Source organism: Bufo bufo, chromosome 1 (assembly GCF_905171765.1).
Source record: "Bufo bufo chromosome 1, aBufBuf1.1, whole genome shotgun sequence".
Lineage (NCBI taxonomy): Eukaryota > Metazoa > Chordata > Amphibia > Anura > Bufonidae > Bufo > Bufo bufo.
Window position 1 is genome coordinate 601,902,128 of NC_053389.1, and position 16,053 is coordinate 601,918,180.

Below are 16,053 nucleotides of genomic sequence, written 5' to 3' on the forward strand. Positions count from 1 at the left end.
CATAGTAGGCGAGTAGTAGTGTTAAGCGAACTTGTGGTTTCAGGTTCGGCGTACGAGGTTCGGGTTATTAAAGAATTCCGCTACAACGGACCGTACGTTATGTTCTGTGGTAGCGGCATCCATAACGGAATTCTTACATAACCCAAAACTTGAAAACAACAAGTTCGTCTAACACTAGAGGTGAGGAAAACCCCATGGCGCAGAGCGCTCTGAGAAGTATTTCTGCACAATTTTGGTTTCACCAAAGCTTTGGGTCCCTTTTAAGCCTGGGCTTCACTTGTAGCACGACTAATTGATTTTAACTATTGAATGACAGCTACAATCCACCAAATTGCATTTAACCGAGTGCATTCATTTGGACTGCAGCTGTAGCTCAATAGTTAAAATCAATCAGTGGCGCTACAAAAAGTCGCAGTGCAGCCTCGCCCTTAATCCACTTCAAGCTCTCTCTTCATTTGGTGTAAGGATATGATTTTAGATTTGATTATGTCCGAAAATGTCTAGCTTGCTTATCAGTAACTGGGATTATAATTGTATTTGTTTGATGAAAATGAGCAAATTAAGGTTGTTTGCGTGGTACTGTAGCAGATGGTATTCTGAGCGATATGTTTCGTGAGGGTTTGGGCAAGCTGATGAATCTGGGCACAGTATAGGATTTTTAAAACCCACAGGTTCTTTAGCTATTAAGAAAAGGTCTGTTGTGACATTGACTTTTCACTCGCCCTCTGCCATGAAACACTATATTGATTGAGGTTTAATTCAGTCCCATTGCCACAGGTGTATAAAATCCAGCACCTAGCCATGCAGTCTGCCATTACAAACATTTGTGAAAGAATGGCTCGTTTTGAATTCCGGCATGGTACTGTAATAGCATGCCACCTTTGTAACAAGTCAGTTTGTAGTTCTTCATCTGTGAGTGGTAATATTGTAAAGTGGAAGCGGTCAGGAACCACAACGACTCAGCCATGAAGTGTAGACGAATGTAAAGATACAGAGCAGGGTCGCTGCATGCTCTGGTGCCTAGGGCATAAAAGACCTGCAGAGTTCCAAGCCTCCTCTGGCATTAAAAGGGTTTTCCGACATTTTTAATACTGATGACCAATCCTCAGGACAGGTCATCGGGATCTGAACGGCGGGGGTCTGACACCTAGGACCTCTGCCGATCAGCTGTTTTAGAAGGCACTGGCGCTCCTGTGAGTGCCACGGCCTTCTCCATGCTTACCAAGCACAACGCTGTACATTGTACAGCGGCTGTGCTTAGTATCACAGTTCAGCCGCATTCACTTCTATGTGCCTATGCCACGTGACCGATGAATGTGTTGTCACTGGCCTAAGAAAAGCTGAGAGAAGGCAGCGGCACTACTGTGAAAAGTCCCTCTTCTCAAACAGCTGATCAGCGGGGGTGTCGGGTGTTAGAAGGTAGGTCATCGGTAAAAAAAAAAATATTGGAAAACCCCTTTAACATCAGCACAAAAACTGTCCGCTGGGAGCTTCATGGCTCATGAAGCTATAAGGCCGGTGTCAGATGGCTGGATGTGGTCCACGTGGCAGCTGCACCTCCTGGACCAACCGCGCCGTATCTGACCAAACAGACAGCGTCATAGTGATTTACGATGATGTCACTTCCTGCCTGACCACAGGCCTATCACATGATAAAGCACTATGATGCTGTGAGTTCGGCTCAGATGAATTGCAATCAGTCCAGAAGATGCAGCTGCCCCATGGACCATTTTTCCAGGACCGCACATGACCCGCTGACACTGACTTTATGGCATATGGTTGTCAGAGACAGATCCCCACTCAGGACTCCCCTTGATTAGCCAATAATGAGCTGCTATGTAGAAGCGGGTCCATGACCGTGCATCACATTATCCTTAAAATGACGGGGAGTTACGTCCTCCTACATTGTCCACTGCTACTTACATGGGCTAATACTCAGGGTAACGATCACTGCCCGCTCGTTTAGCTACATGTCCTATAAGCATCTGACTGTACTGACATACACCAGTTTACATGCAGTCGTGGAGCAATCACATAGGACAAAACGGAATCCATACTACTAGAAACTTCAATACACTCTATTCATCTCTGCAAGCAAACTCTCAAATGGAGAATTTAAAGGGGGTGTCAAAACATATTCTCCCACCAGCCTGGACATCAGGCATGGAGAGATGCAACTCCCCTGGGAAAGTTTTAAGGCAACAGTCTGACAACCAGAGAACAGCGTACATGGGTCCCATTCATTAGTCAGAGACAGGGGAAGAAATAGAGGGTTAGTCACTGGGCCTTCAGAACGATGGTCCAGGGATAACTTCGCAGGGCGCCAAAGGTAGGGCAAAATTACGTCTGGTTCGTTTGTACCTGAATTTTTTGGAAAGTAAATATATAATATATATATATATATATATATATATATATATATATATATATATATAAACGATAGTGGAACAAAGAAGGGCAGGCTGCAAGTGGTCTCAACCCACCCTGATGCCCTCAAGGTGGGTGATTAGGAGGAAGAAAGTGGGGTTGCGTGGAAACGCTAAAAACGACCACAGAGAGGCGCCAAAATCCCTAATAACTAGGGTTAAGATGGTACGAAACCAAAAAGATTAAGTTGTTAGATGTACATAAGTGGGGTGGCAATACTTTCGCACTCACCAATTATTATAATTCTCATGGTCAATTCGTATATGGTATGCAATTAGCAAATGTGGTATTAGGTAGATAAAAAGTATTAGGCAAATATAAAAATATAAAATCAAGATGTAAAATCAAATCAAAATTTTAGTGACTCACTTCACCCAGGAGGGTAATGTGGGATAAAGCACAAGACACCCACATCACACCTCCTGCGCCTGGATCGCCAGTAGAGTCTCACGGATGAACAATGATCACTCAGGAGTTCTTGTTCATTCTTTATGTTCTTTTATTCCAAAGCCAGGGTGGGGGAGTGAGCAGCTCAACGCGTTTCGGGGCCTCTAAATGGGTCCCCTTCATCAGGAGCATGTGGTCGTTTTTAGCGTTTCCACGCAACCCCACTTTCTTCCTCCCATTCATTAGAACAGGACACAATTCTCAATGGGTGTCATACTGTTCCTTCGTCTGCGTCCAATATCAGAAGAGGCAGGAAGGCATAGCTGGACAACCCCTTTCACACTGTTCAATCTAATCAGACTCTAAAAACTAAAGGGTATCTCTTCCTAAAGTCCATAACCGTGGCTGGCACTATTAGTCCCCCAGCTGACCTGCTGAGGGAAACCTTTAGATATTCAGTCACTTGGTAATAGTTACGAAAAACCAACATATGTTAGAGGAAAAGTAACCAGGAACAATTAGACTATGGAGGGGCACTGATTTGTAAAATTGCCCGATTATAAAAAAATTATTCCCTATCCATCCTGAGAAGTCAGGAAAAGCAGGATGACGACCCTTGTGGGCGCTCAAACAGCGGTCATGTTAGCTGTCACCAAGCTTTCCAAACAGTCGTACAAACTGTCGGGGGGGGGGGGGCCAAGCCAAATGCATCCCGACCTCAGAGGGGGGCACAACCCAACTGCATCCCGACATCAGAGGGGGGCACAACCCAACTGCATCCCGACATCAGAGGGGGGCACAACCCAACTGCATCCCGACATCAGAGGGGGGCACAACCCAACTGCATCCCGACATCAGAGGGGGGCACAACCCAACTGCATCCCGACATCAGAGGGGGGCACAACCCAACTGCATCCCGACATCAGAGGGGGGCACAACCCAACTGCATCCCGACATCAGAGGGGGGCACAACCCAACTGCATCCCGACATCAGAGGGGGGCACAACCCAACTGCATCCCGACATCAGAGGGGGGCACAACCCAACTGCATCCCGACATCAGAGGGGGGCACAACCCAACTGCATCCCGACATCAGAGGGGGGCACAACCCAACTGCATCCCGACATCAGAGGGGGGCACAACCCAACTGCATCCCGACATCAGAGGGGGGCACAACCCAACTGCATCCCGACATCAGAGGGGGGCACAACCCAACTGCATCCCGACATCAGAGGGGGGCACAACCCAACTGCATCCCGACATCAGAGGGGGGCACAACCCAACTGCATCCCGACATCAGAGGGGGGCACAACCCAACTGCATCCCGACATCAGAGGGGGGCACAACCCAACTGCATCCCGACATCAGAGGGGGGCACAACCCAACTGCATCCCGACATCAGAGGGGGGCACAACCCAACTGCATCCCGACATCAGAGGGGGGCACAACCCAACTGCATCCCGACATCAGAGGGGGGCACAACCCAACTGCATCCCGACATCAGAGGGGGGCACAACCCAACTGCATCCCGACATCAGAGGGGGGCACAACCCAACTGCATCCCGACATCAGAGGGGGGCACAACCCAACTGCATCCCGACATCAGAGGGGGGCACAACCCAACTGCATCCCGACATCAGAGGGGGGCACAACCCAACTGCATCCCGACATCAGAGGGGGGCACAACCCAACTGCATCCCGACATCAGAGGGGGGCACAACCCAACTGCATCCCGACATCAGAGGGGGGCACAACCCAACTGCATCCCGACATCAGAGGGGGGCACAACCCAACTGCATCCCGACATCAGAGGGGGGCACAACCCAACTGCATCTCGACATCAGAGGGGGGCACAACCCAACTGCATCCCGACATCAGAGGGGGGCACAACCCAACTGCATCCCGACATCAGAGGGGGGCACAACCCAACTGCATCCCGACATCAGAGGGGGGCACAACCCAACTGCATCCCGACATCAGAGGGGGGCACAACCCAACTGCATCCCGACATCAGAGGGGGGCACAACCCAACTGCATCCCGACATCAGAGGGGGGCACAACCCAACTGCATCCCGACATCAGAGGGGGGCACAACCCAACTGCATCTCGACATCAGAGGGGGGCACAACCCAACTGCATCTCGACATCAGAGGGGGGCACAACCCAACTGCATCCCGACATCAGAGGGGGGCACAACCCAACTGCATCTCGACATCAGAGGGGGGCACAACCCAACTGCATCTCGACATCAGAGGGGGGCACAACCCAACTGCATCTCGACATCAGAGGGGGGCACAACCCAACTGCATCCCGACATCAGAGGGGGGACAAGCCAACTGCATCCCGACATCAGAGGGGGGACAAGCCAACTGCATCCCGACATCAGAGGGGGGACAAGCCAACTGCATCCCGACATCAGAGGGGGGACAAGCCAACTGCATCCCGACATCAGAGGGGGGACAAGCCAACTGCATCCCGACATCAGAGGGGGGACAAGCCAACTGCATCCCGACATCAGAGGGGGGACAAGCCAACTACACCCTCACAGCATCCAAGGGATCTATGAGGATGTGAGTTTGGGTCAGTGGGGGTCGGGCCATGACACATCCAAGCACGGACGTTTCAATCTGACTTTAGGTGGCCAGGGTGGACTGTACAGAAGGAGCAGGATTTAGTGCAGCTGTGATCAGAAGCTTAGTGGCGACTTCCTGTAATATAATGAGACTTATCAGGCCTGTCATCATCAGGGCACCCAGGGCCAGGAGCATCAGGTTACAGGGAGTACAGGGCGGCTGGGAGAGGAATGTAAACAAGTGGACACGTCCTGAACATCTCCAGTGCAGCCCATAGGCATTATATCTATAGGTGCTTCTCATTAATATACATGGCAGATGGCAGTGCCATGCAGTGATGAATGGTGGGTGCACATATGCCACCTACTCAGCAGTGCACACAGCAGCACATAATACCCATACATTACACGGCACCGTGCACACTTTCACTTTCTGTCCCTCACACCGCTCGTGCAGCCTCCGCACACCCCCGCAGCGCTCATCCTCCCCCCATCACCGAGGAACCTCACTCTCCCCCGGGGTGTGCACAGATTCCCAGACACCTCTGAGCCCCTCTCCCCTCCCATTCTCACCTCTCTTGTTAAAGTCATAGCCAACCAGCAGGAAATAATCTCCCAATCTCGCCATGTCCCCGTTCCCCGGGCCGCTCTCTCAACCCCGGACTCCTCCCGCCGCCGCCGCCATCTTTCCTGCCAACCCGGCCCGGTATTGCGCATGCACGAATCCAGCACGAACGGGTGGGGTCTGCAGGAACACGTCATGGGGCGGGGCCGCGTAGAGGTCAGGAGGATGGCATGTCACGTGACGTCTCCAGCGAGCGCTTCGGCGATTCGCCGAGGAGTCCGCGGAAGTGGGCGTGTCCTCCGGCATATAGGCGGCTAGGCGAGCAGTGATAGGCTAATGAGGGGCGTCAGCTGCATCTGGGCGCTGTCATGTGGACGCAGGAGCTTCCGTGACAGAGCTGAGAGTGTTATTGGGCGGGGCTGACGTCTGACGTCACAGCTGCTGCAAGTTCTGTCAAATGTCAGGGGCCGCGCAAGTGGAAATAGTTGGGATAGTAGCTGGAAAGGCTGAGCTGGGTGTCTGCTGGTTGGGCTGTGTAGACATTCAGGGGGGTAACAAGAACCCAAGGGGCACAATATGGGACCCCAATCACCGCCCAACCATCCCGAAATTTATGACAGTCCATAAAAACTGGCAACTTTTTTCCTATGAAAAAGGCTGTGATATTTTGGAGGCTGGTGTGACATGACTAGATTATTTTGGTGTTAATTATTAGTGTTAAGCAAATCGAAGTATCCAAAGTGGTAAAATTTCAGGGAAAATTCTATTCGCCACAAAGCCGAATTTCTTCGTGCTTCATGGTAACTAATCAACTTTCCCAGAAATGGTGGTAAAAAAAAAAATCATACGTCTTCCAATTAAGCGTGACGACGACGACGCAGTCATCTTGCTAGAAGATTCCGCGTGAAATCTCGTGCGTGGTGATGTATGATGTCACCACGCTGGCCAGCATGATGACATCATCACACACTGCACAAGATTTTGTGCTGGATCTTCAAACAAAATGGCCACTACCAATTAGGTAACTACAATTACATTTTTTTAACTGATCAACCCCTGAAAGACCTTAAAGGGCTTCTGTCACCCCACTAAAGTGTTGTTTTTTTTTTGGGCTAGTTAAATTAGTTATATTGCGATATATGAAAATATAATGGTGTTACTTACTTTGATCCAGCAGTTTCTTCCAAAAACAAAGTTTTATAATATGTAAATTAGGTCTCTACCAGCAAGTAGGGCGGCAACTTGCTGGTAGCTGCTGCAGAAAACCGCCCCCTCGTCGTGTTGATTGACAGGGCCAGCCGGGATCTCCTCCTCCGGCCAGCCCTGTCGGCATTTCAAAAATCGCGCGCCTGTGTTCATTCGGCGCAGGCGCTCTGAGATAAGGAGGCTCGTCTCCTCAGAACTCCCTCAGTGCGCCTGCGCCGATGACATCACCGAAATAGAAGACGTCATCGGCGCAGGCGCACTGAGGGAGCTCTGAGGAGACGAGCCTCTTCATCTCAGAGCGCCGAATGAACACAGGCGCGCGATTTTTGAAATGCCGACAGGGCTGGCCGGAGGAGGAGATCCCGGCTGGCCCTGTCAATCAACATGACGAGGGGGCGGTTTTCTGCAGCAGCTACCAGCAAGTAGCCGCCCTACTTGCTGGTAGAGCCCTCATTTACATATTATAAAACTTCGTTTTTGGAAGAAACTGCTGGATCAAAGTAAGTAAGACCATTATATTTTCATATATCGCAATATAACTAATTTAACTAGCCCAAACAAAAAAAAAATCACTTTAGTGGGGTGACAGAAGCCCTTTAATATTTATATCATATGCTGCGATCATGTACAATCGCCGCTCCCTGTCATTGCACCCGCTACTTACAAAGAAATGCTCTTCTCGTCACGAAGCAAATTTTTTTGTAAGATTCCGCAAAGCAGCCAAATTTAATTTTTAAGAACTTAGCTCATCTCTTAGGCTACTTTCACACCTGCGTTCAGGTGTCCGCTCGTGAGCTCCGTTTGAAGGGGCTCACGAGCGGTCCTGAACGCAGCCGCCCGACCGCAATGCATTCTCAATGGAGGCGGATCCACTGAGAATGCATCCGCCTGCCAGCGCTCAGCCTCCGCTCCGCTCAGTGAGCGGACACCTGAACGCTGCTTGCAGCGTTCGGGTGTCCGCCTGGCCGTGCGGAGGCGAGCAGATCCGTCCAGACTTACAATGTAAGTCAATAGGGACAGATCCGCTTGAAGATGACACCATATGGCTCAATCTTCAAGCGGATCCGTTCCCCATTGACTTACAATGTCTGGACGGATCCGTTCAGGCTACTTTCATACTTAGAAAATTTTCTAAGTTTTAATGCAGACGGATCCGTTCTGAACGGATGCGAACGTCTGCATTATCGGAGCTGATCCGTCTGATGAAACATCAGACGGATCCGCTCCGAACGCTAGTGTGAAAGTAGCCTAATAATTATCATCATTTCACAGCTCACAGTAAATGCTGGTGATGAGTTCTTATCAGTATATTGTGCTAAAGACCTGTATTACTTATAACTAGACACCAGCAAAGTTTTGAAAAATTTGATTCGGACACTTCACCGAATTTTGCCCGAAAATTCTATTTGATCTGAATTAACCCCTTAGGGACCCATGACGTATCGGTACGGCATGGTTCCCGAGTCCTTAAGGACCCATGACCTACCGGTACGTCATGTTTTGTTCCGATCACCGCCGCCCGGCTGGCGGTGATCGGAACAAGGTGCCTGCTCAAATCATTGAGCAGGCACCTCGGCTAAATGCGCGGGGGGGTCCCGTCAATTCAGACCTGCGGTTTGCGGCTTTTCTAAGTTGTGGTGCCATCGGGGGGGACCCGATGGCATGGAAGGCAGCGCGATGTCTAAGGAAGGCATCGCACTGCCTTCCGGTGACGAGCCTGTGAGATCCAGCCCCCTGGATCTCACAGGCCGGAAGCTGTATGAGTAATACACACAGTATTACTCATACAGCCACTGCATTCCAATAAAGAAGTATTGGAATGAATTGTAAAGGATCAGACCCCCAAAAGTTCAAGTCCCAAAGTGGGACAAAAAATAAAGTGAAGAAGAAAGTTGAAAAGATAAAGTTTTCCCCCCAAAAAATTAAAAGTTTCAAGTAAAAATAAACAAAAACTTCATTTTCCCCAAATAAAGTTAAAAAAAATTAGTAAAAAATAGGGGGGGGGGAGTATACATATTAGGTATCGCCGCGTCCGCATCGACCGGCTCTATAAACATATCACATGAACTAACCCCTCAGATGAACACCGTAAAAAATAAAAAATAAAAACTGTGCTAAATAAACCATTTTTTTGTCACCTTACATCACAAAAAGTACAACAGCAAGCGATGAAAAAGGCGTTTGCCCACCAAAATAGTACCAATCTAAACGTCACCTCATCCCGCAAAAAATGAGCCCCTACCTGAGACAATCGGCAAAAAAATAAAAAAAACTATGGCTCAGAATATGGAGACACTAAAACATCATTTTTTTTGTTTTAAAAAAGCTGTTATTGTGTAAAACTTACATAAATAAAAAAAAGCATACATATTTGGTATCGCCGCGTCCGTATCGACCGGCTCTATAAAAATATCACATGACCTAACCCCTCAGGTGAACACCATAAAAAATAACAAACTGTGCTAAATAAACATGTTTTTGTCACCTTACATCACAAAAAGTGTAATAGCAAGCGATCAAAAAGTCATATGCACCCCAAAATAGAGTCAATAAAACCGTCATCTCATCCCGCAAAAATCATACCCTACCCAAGGTAATCACCCAAAAACTGAAAAAATTATGGCTCTCAGACTATGAAAACACTAAAACATGATTTCTTTTGTTTAAAAAAAGAAATCATTGTGTAAAACTTACATAAATAAATAAAAAGTATACATATTAGGTATCGCCGCATCCGTGCCAACCTGGTCTATATAAATATCACATGATCTAATCTGTCAGATGAATGTTGTAAATAACAAAAAATAAAAACTGTGCCAAAACAGCTATTTCTTGTTACCTTGCCTCACAAAAAGTGTAATATAGAGCAACCAAAAATCATATGTACCCTAAACTAGTACCAACAAAACCTATCCCGTAGTTTCTAAAATGGGGTCACTTTAAAGGGTTTACGACGTTTGTAAAGTCAGTTTTGAATACCTTGAGGGGTGTAGTTTCTTAGATGGGGTCACTTTTATGGAGTTTCTACTCTAGGGGTGCATCAGGGGTGCTTCAAATGGGACATGGTGTCAAAAAAAACAGTCCAGCAAAACCTGCCTTCCAAAAACCGTATGAGATTCCTTTCCTTCTGCCCCCTGCCGTGTGCCCGTACAGCGGTTTACGACCACATATCGGGTGTTTCTGTAAACTACAGAATCAGGGCTAGAAATATTGAGTTTGGTTTGGCTGTTAACCCTTGCTTTGTAACTGGAAAAAAATTATTAAAATGGAAAATCTGCCAAAAAAGTGACATTTTGAAATTGTATCTCTATTTTCCATTAATTCTTGTGGTACACCTAAAGGGTTAACGACATTTGTAAAATCAGTTTTGAATACCTTGAGGGGTGTAGTTTCTTAGATGGGGTCACTTTTATGGAGTTTCTACTCTAGGGGTGCATCAGGGGGGCTTCAAATGGGACATGGTATCAAAAAAAACAGTCCAGCAAAACCTGCCTTCCAAAAACCGTATGGCATTCCTTTCCCTCTGCGCCCTGCCGTGTGCCCGTACAGCGGTTTACGACCACATATCGGATGTTTCTGTAAACTACAGAATCAGGGCCAGAAATATTGAGTTTGGTTTGGCTGTTAACCCCTGCTTTGTAACTGGAAAAAAATTATTAAAATGGAAAATCTGCCAAAAAAGTGAAATTTTGAAATTGTATCTCTATTTTCCATTAATTCTTGTGGAACACCTAAAGGGTTAACAAAGTTTGTAAAATCAGTTTTGAATACCTTGAGGGGTGTAGTTTAAAGAATGGGGTCATTTTTGGGTGGTTTCTATTATGTAAGCCTCGCAAAGTGACTTCAGACCTGAACTGGTCCTTAAAAATTGGGTTTTTGAAAATCTCTGAAAAATTTCAAGATTTGCTTCTAAACTTCTAAGCCTTGTAACATCCCCAAAAAATAAAATATCATTCCCAAAATGATCCAAACATGAAGTAGACATATGGGGAATGTAAAGTAATAACTATTTTTGGAGGTATTACTATGTATTATAGAAGTAGAGAAATTGAAACCTGGAAATTTGCAATTTTTAAAAAAAATTTGGTAAATTTGGTATTTTTTATAAATAAAAATGATTTTTTTTTTACTTCATTTTACCAGTGTCATGAAGTACAATATGTGACGAAAAAACAATCTCAGAATGGCCTGGATAAGTCAAAGCGTTTTAAAGTTATCAGCACTTAAAGTGACACTGGTCAGATTTGCAAAAAAATGGCCAAGTCCTTAAGGTGAAATAGGGCTGAGTCCTTAAGGGGTTAATTTGTGACGAAGCGTGTCAGCTATTTCCTAACTGCAGGGAGCGTGTATATCGGTGTGCAACACTGACAGTTACTTTGCATCTGTATGACAGGTGTCACTCTTAAGTCTCTTGCACACAGCCGTTGTTCGGCCGTTCCGTGCATTGGGGGAGCAATTTGTGGTCCTGAATGCATGGGCCCCATCCGTGTGGCTGCAGCAACGGATCCAGACCCATTCAACTTGAATGGGTCTGTGATCCGTCTGCACCGCAAAAAAATATAAACCCGTATACGCCCCCACACAGTGACTATCAATTATGTCTCCTCTGACTGGAGTTGTTCTCTTTACTTTTTCCACAACTTCTTTCTGCATAACTGAACAAACAGAACACAGATAATTAGTATTATTGCCTTCTTTTGTGCCCCTACTTAGTAATCATCCCCCATTTAGGCCCTAGTAGATATAATGCCCCCCAGTAGTGCCCTATATACAGTACAGACCAAAAGTTTGGACACACCTTCTCATTCAAAGAGTTTTCTTTATTTTCATGACTATGAAGGCATCAAAACTATGAATTAACACATGTGGAATTATATACATAACAAACAAGTGTAAAACAACTGAAAATATGTCATATTCTAGGTTCTTCAAAGTAGCCACCTTTTGCTTTGATTACTGCTTTGCACACTCTTGGCATTCTCTTGATGAGCTTCAAGAGGTAGTCCCCTGAAATGGTCTTCCAACAGTCTTGAAGAAGTTCCCAGAGATGCTTAGCACTTGTTGGCCCTTTTGCCTTCACTCTGCGGTCCAGCTCACCCCAAACCATCTCGATTGGGTTCAGGTCCGGTGACTGTGGAGGCCAGGTCATCTGGCGCAGCACCCCATCACTGTCCTTCATGGTCAAATAGCCCTTACTTTCAAAGTTTTCCCAATTTTTCGGCTGACTGACTGACCTTCATTTCTTAAAGTAATGATGGCCACTCGTTTTTCTTTACTTAGCTGCTTTTTTCTTGCCATAATACAAATTCTAACAGTCTATTCAGTAGGACTATCAGCTGTGTATCCACCTGACTTCTCCTTATCGCAACTGATGGTCCCAACCCCATTTATAAGGCAAGAAATCCCACTTATTAAACCCGACAGGGCACACCTGTGAAGTAAAAACCATTTCAGGAGACTACCTCTTGAAGCTAATCAAGAGAATGCCAAGAGTGTGCAAAGCAGTAATCAAAGCAAAAGGTGGCTACTTTGAAGAACCTAGAATATGACATATTTTCAGTTGTTTCACACTTGTTTGTTATGTATATAATTCCACATGTGTTAATTCATAGTTTTGATGCCTTCAGTGTGAATCTACAATTTTCATAGTCCTGAAAATTAAGAAAACTCTTTGAATGAGAAGGTGTGTCCAAACTTTTGGTCTGTACTGTACATAAACACCCACCAGTAGTGTCCTCTTCACATTTAACGGCCCCCAGTAGGGCCCTCTTCACATATAATGCCCCCCGAGTTGTGGCCTTTTTACATATAGTGCCCCCCTAGTAGTGCGTCTTCATATATATATATATATATACACTCACCTAAAGAATTATTAGGAATACCATACTAATACGGTGTTGGACCACATTTTGCCTTCAGAACTGCCTTAATTCTACGTGGCGTTGATTCAACAAGGTGCTGATAGCATTCTTTAGAAATGTTGGCCCATATTGATAGGATAGCATCTTGCAGTTGATGGAGATTTGAGGGATGCACATCCAGGGCACGAAGCTCCCGTTCCACCACATCCCAAAGATGCTCTATTGGGTTCAGATCTGGTGACTGTGGGGGCCATTTTAGTACAGTGAACTCATTGTCATGTTCAAGAAACCAATTTGAAATGATTCGAGCTTTGTGACATGGTGCATTATCCTGCTGGAAGTAGCCATCAGAGGATGGATACATGTTCTCATTCTGTTTACGCCAAATTCGGACTCTACCATTTGAATGTCTCAACAGAAATCGAGACTCATCAGAACAGGCAACATTTTTCCAGTCTTCAACAGTCCAATTTTGTTGAGCTTGTGCAAATTGTAGCCTCTTTTTCCTATTTGTAGTGGAGATGAGTGGTACCCGGTGGAGTCTTCTGCTGTTGTAGCCCATCCGCCTCAAGGTTGTGCGTGTTGTGGCTTCACAAATGCTTTGCTGCATACCTCGGTTGTAACGAGTGGTTATTTCAGTCAACGTTGCTCTTCTATCAGCTTGAATCAGTCGGCCCATTCTCCTCTGACCTCTAGCATCCACAAGGCATTTTTGCCCACAGGACTGCCGCATACTGGATGTTTTTCCCTTTTCACACCATTCTTTGTAAACCCTAGAAATGGTTGTGCGTGAAAATCCTAGTAACTGAGCAGATTGTAAAATACTCAGACCGGCCCGTCTGGCACCAACAACCATGCCACGCTCAAAATTGCTTAAATCACCTTTCTTTCCCATTCTGACATTCAGTTTGGAGTTCAGGAGATTGTCTTGACCAGGACCACACCCCTAAATGCATTGAAGCAACTGCCATGTGATTGGTTGACTAGATAATTGCATTAATGAGAAATAGAACAGGTGTTCCTAATAATTCTTTAGGTGAGTGTATATATATATATATATATATATATAAATAAATATATAGTGCCTCCTCCTTGGTGCCCCTGTAGTGTTCAAAAAGGAAAAATTAATTAAAAAGCGCTAAATACTCACCTCCACCTAGCTTTCTGTGATGCAGGCCTCTTCCAGCCTGCTGCCTCGGCTTCCTGCATTACAGTACAGACGGTCGAGAATATCATCGCAACCTCTTGAATCGGGTCTCTGGCGTCACGCCACCTCTGACCTTAGCACTGCCTCATAGGCATCAGGCCTTGCGGCCTTCAGCCTATGAGGCTAAACGATGGGGCACAGGAGCCAACAGTTCCTGTCCCCGCCGTTCAACACCGGCACTCCCTGCGGAGCAGTACCAGATGATCCGTGGCCCGGTGGTGGGGTACCGCTGCACGTAGTACTCATTATCATTAACTCAGGTTGTAAAAATGCACAAATGAAAGGTATACACACTTTGGATGTAAAATGCACTTTACATTCACATTTACTCTACATAAATAAGCATGTAAAAGAACTAGAAAGTTTGAGACTCTGTTTGGGCTGTTATATGTGTGATATTTTTCCTGGCGTAGAATCACATATGTAATCCAAAACTATTGTACACATATAGTCAAGCTGAGTTGGCCCTTAAATTGGGATTTTTCCAGTTCACTTTTAGCTTTAGTGCTTGTTAGAGACAATAATTTTCTGGGATCAGACCCAGAACAGCTTTAATCTGATTGTATCCTTCTGTAAACCTAGGGTGTGTTACTGCTCACATAACAAAATTCCTTAAGGACACAATGGGGAAGATTTACTAATACCGTTTAGTAGTTAGTGTAAACTTAGACTAGACAGTTTTAAACTGCGCTACATTTTATCACAGTGGCTTACACAGGCTGATAAATGGCGCATCTTTAGACTGTCTAGTCTACCTTTAAACTACCAATTTGTTGGTTTAAAGTACGGCAATTATTTTTAGGTGCACCATGTCAAATAAGCCAAGCCTCGTTGAATCCAAACCCTTTCACCTCTATGTCTTTCCCTTTCCAATAAGCCACACTCCCTCTTCTGATGAGGTGTAACAAATGTCTAAAAGTGTCTAAGACCCTTAAGAAATTTAGTCCAAGGCCTTTACCCCAGTGTTTTTTTTGTTTAGTTTTTTAGCTCAAATTACACCAAAATTATGTTATGAATACATTATTTTTGCAATGATTAACAGAACTTGCAGTAAGGCAATCTCTAGAGTTCTGTCTCTATCAGGGAATAGTCGGCTAGGAGGATCAGACTACACAGAGTTTATCTGTAGTCTATAACCTTGGAAACATAGGACTGCATACGATACAATTTTCAAAGATAGGCAATATTCACGTTACCGTTTTCCACTCTTCTGATTAATCAGAATAGACAGAAAAATAAAAATAAAATCCTTTATTTTGAGCATGGACTTTTTATGCCGTCAAAAATATCAGATCTCAGATCGATGTATAGAAGTGACAAAAACGGATGCAAAATAAGCACAACGAATCTTTTTTTTTTCTTCTGTTTTTCTGAATAAAAAAAAACTAAATGGTGATGTAAATGTGGCCTTATTTAATTTTTTCCATTTTATATTCATTAGGACAATAAAAAATCTGGTGGAACTTCCCTTTGGAGGGAGTGTCCAGAGCTTTTTTTTTTTATCTCTCCCGCACCCCAGCCAGCGGAACTTGTGAAGAGGAACACACTTACCTGTTTCTCACTGGCTCACTTTGCTTTTGGTCCTTGTCTGTAAAAATCTGCATGGACGGGGGCAAGTGCACCACTACAGCCAATGACTGGCCTCAGCAGAGCTGTGTTCCTGAGCGTCATATGACACAGCAATGATGTACCACTTGGGGACCTGTCACTGCTGGGGCCAGGCATTTGCTGCAGTGGCATACTTGACCTTGTCCAAACCACAACTGTAATTAAAGTGGTTGTCTGGGTTCAGAGCTGAACCCGGACATATCCCCTTCTTCCCCCACTC

General features: G+C 45.7%; 1 protein-coding gene across 8 annotated transcripts in view; it reads right to left on the bottom strand.

The window, feature by feature from the left end:
- SBF1 (SET binding factor 1) overlaps positions 1–6,111 on the bottom strand; it is a 122,194-nt gene extending 116,083 nt beyond the window's left edge. For all 8 annotated transcript variants that reach the window (XM_040413554.1, XM_040413552.1, XM_040413548.1 and 5 more), the window contains exon 1: positions 5,960–6,111. In XM_040413554.1, coding sequence (XP_040269488.1) covers positions 5,960–6,014 — 55 coding nt within the window. In that variant the 5' untranslated portion in view covers positions 6,015–6,111. The remainder of the gene's footprint in view (positions 1–5,959) is intronic.
- Between the last annotated feature and the right edge of the window lie 9,942 nt (positions 6,112–16,053).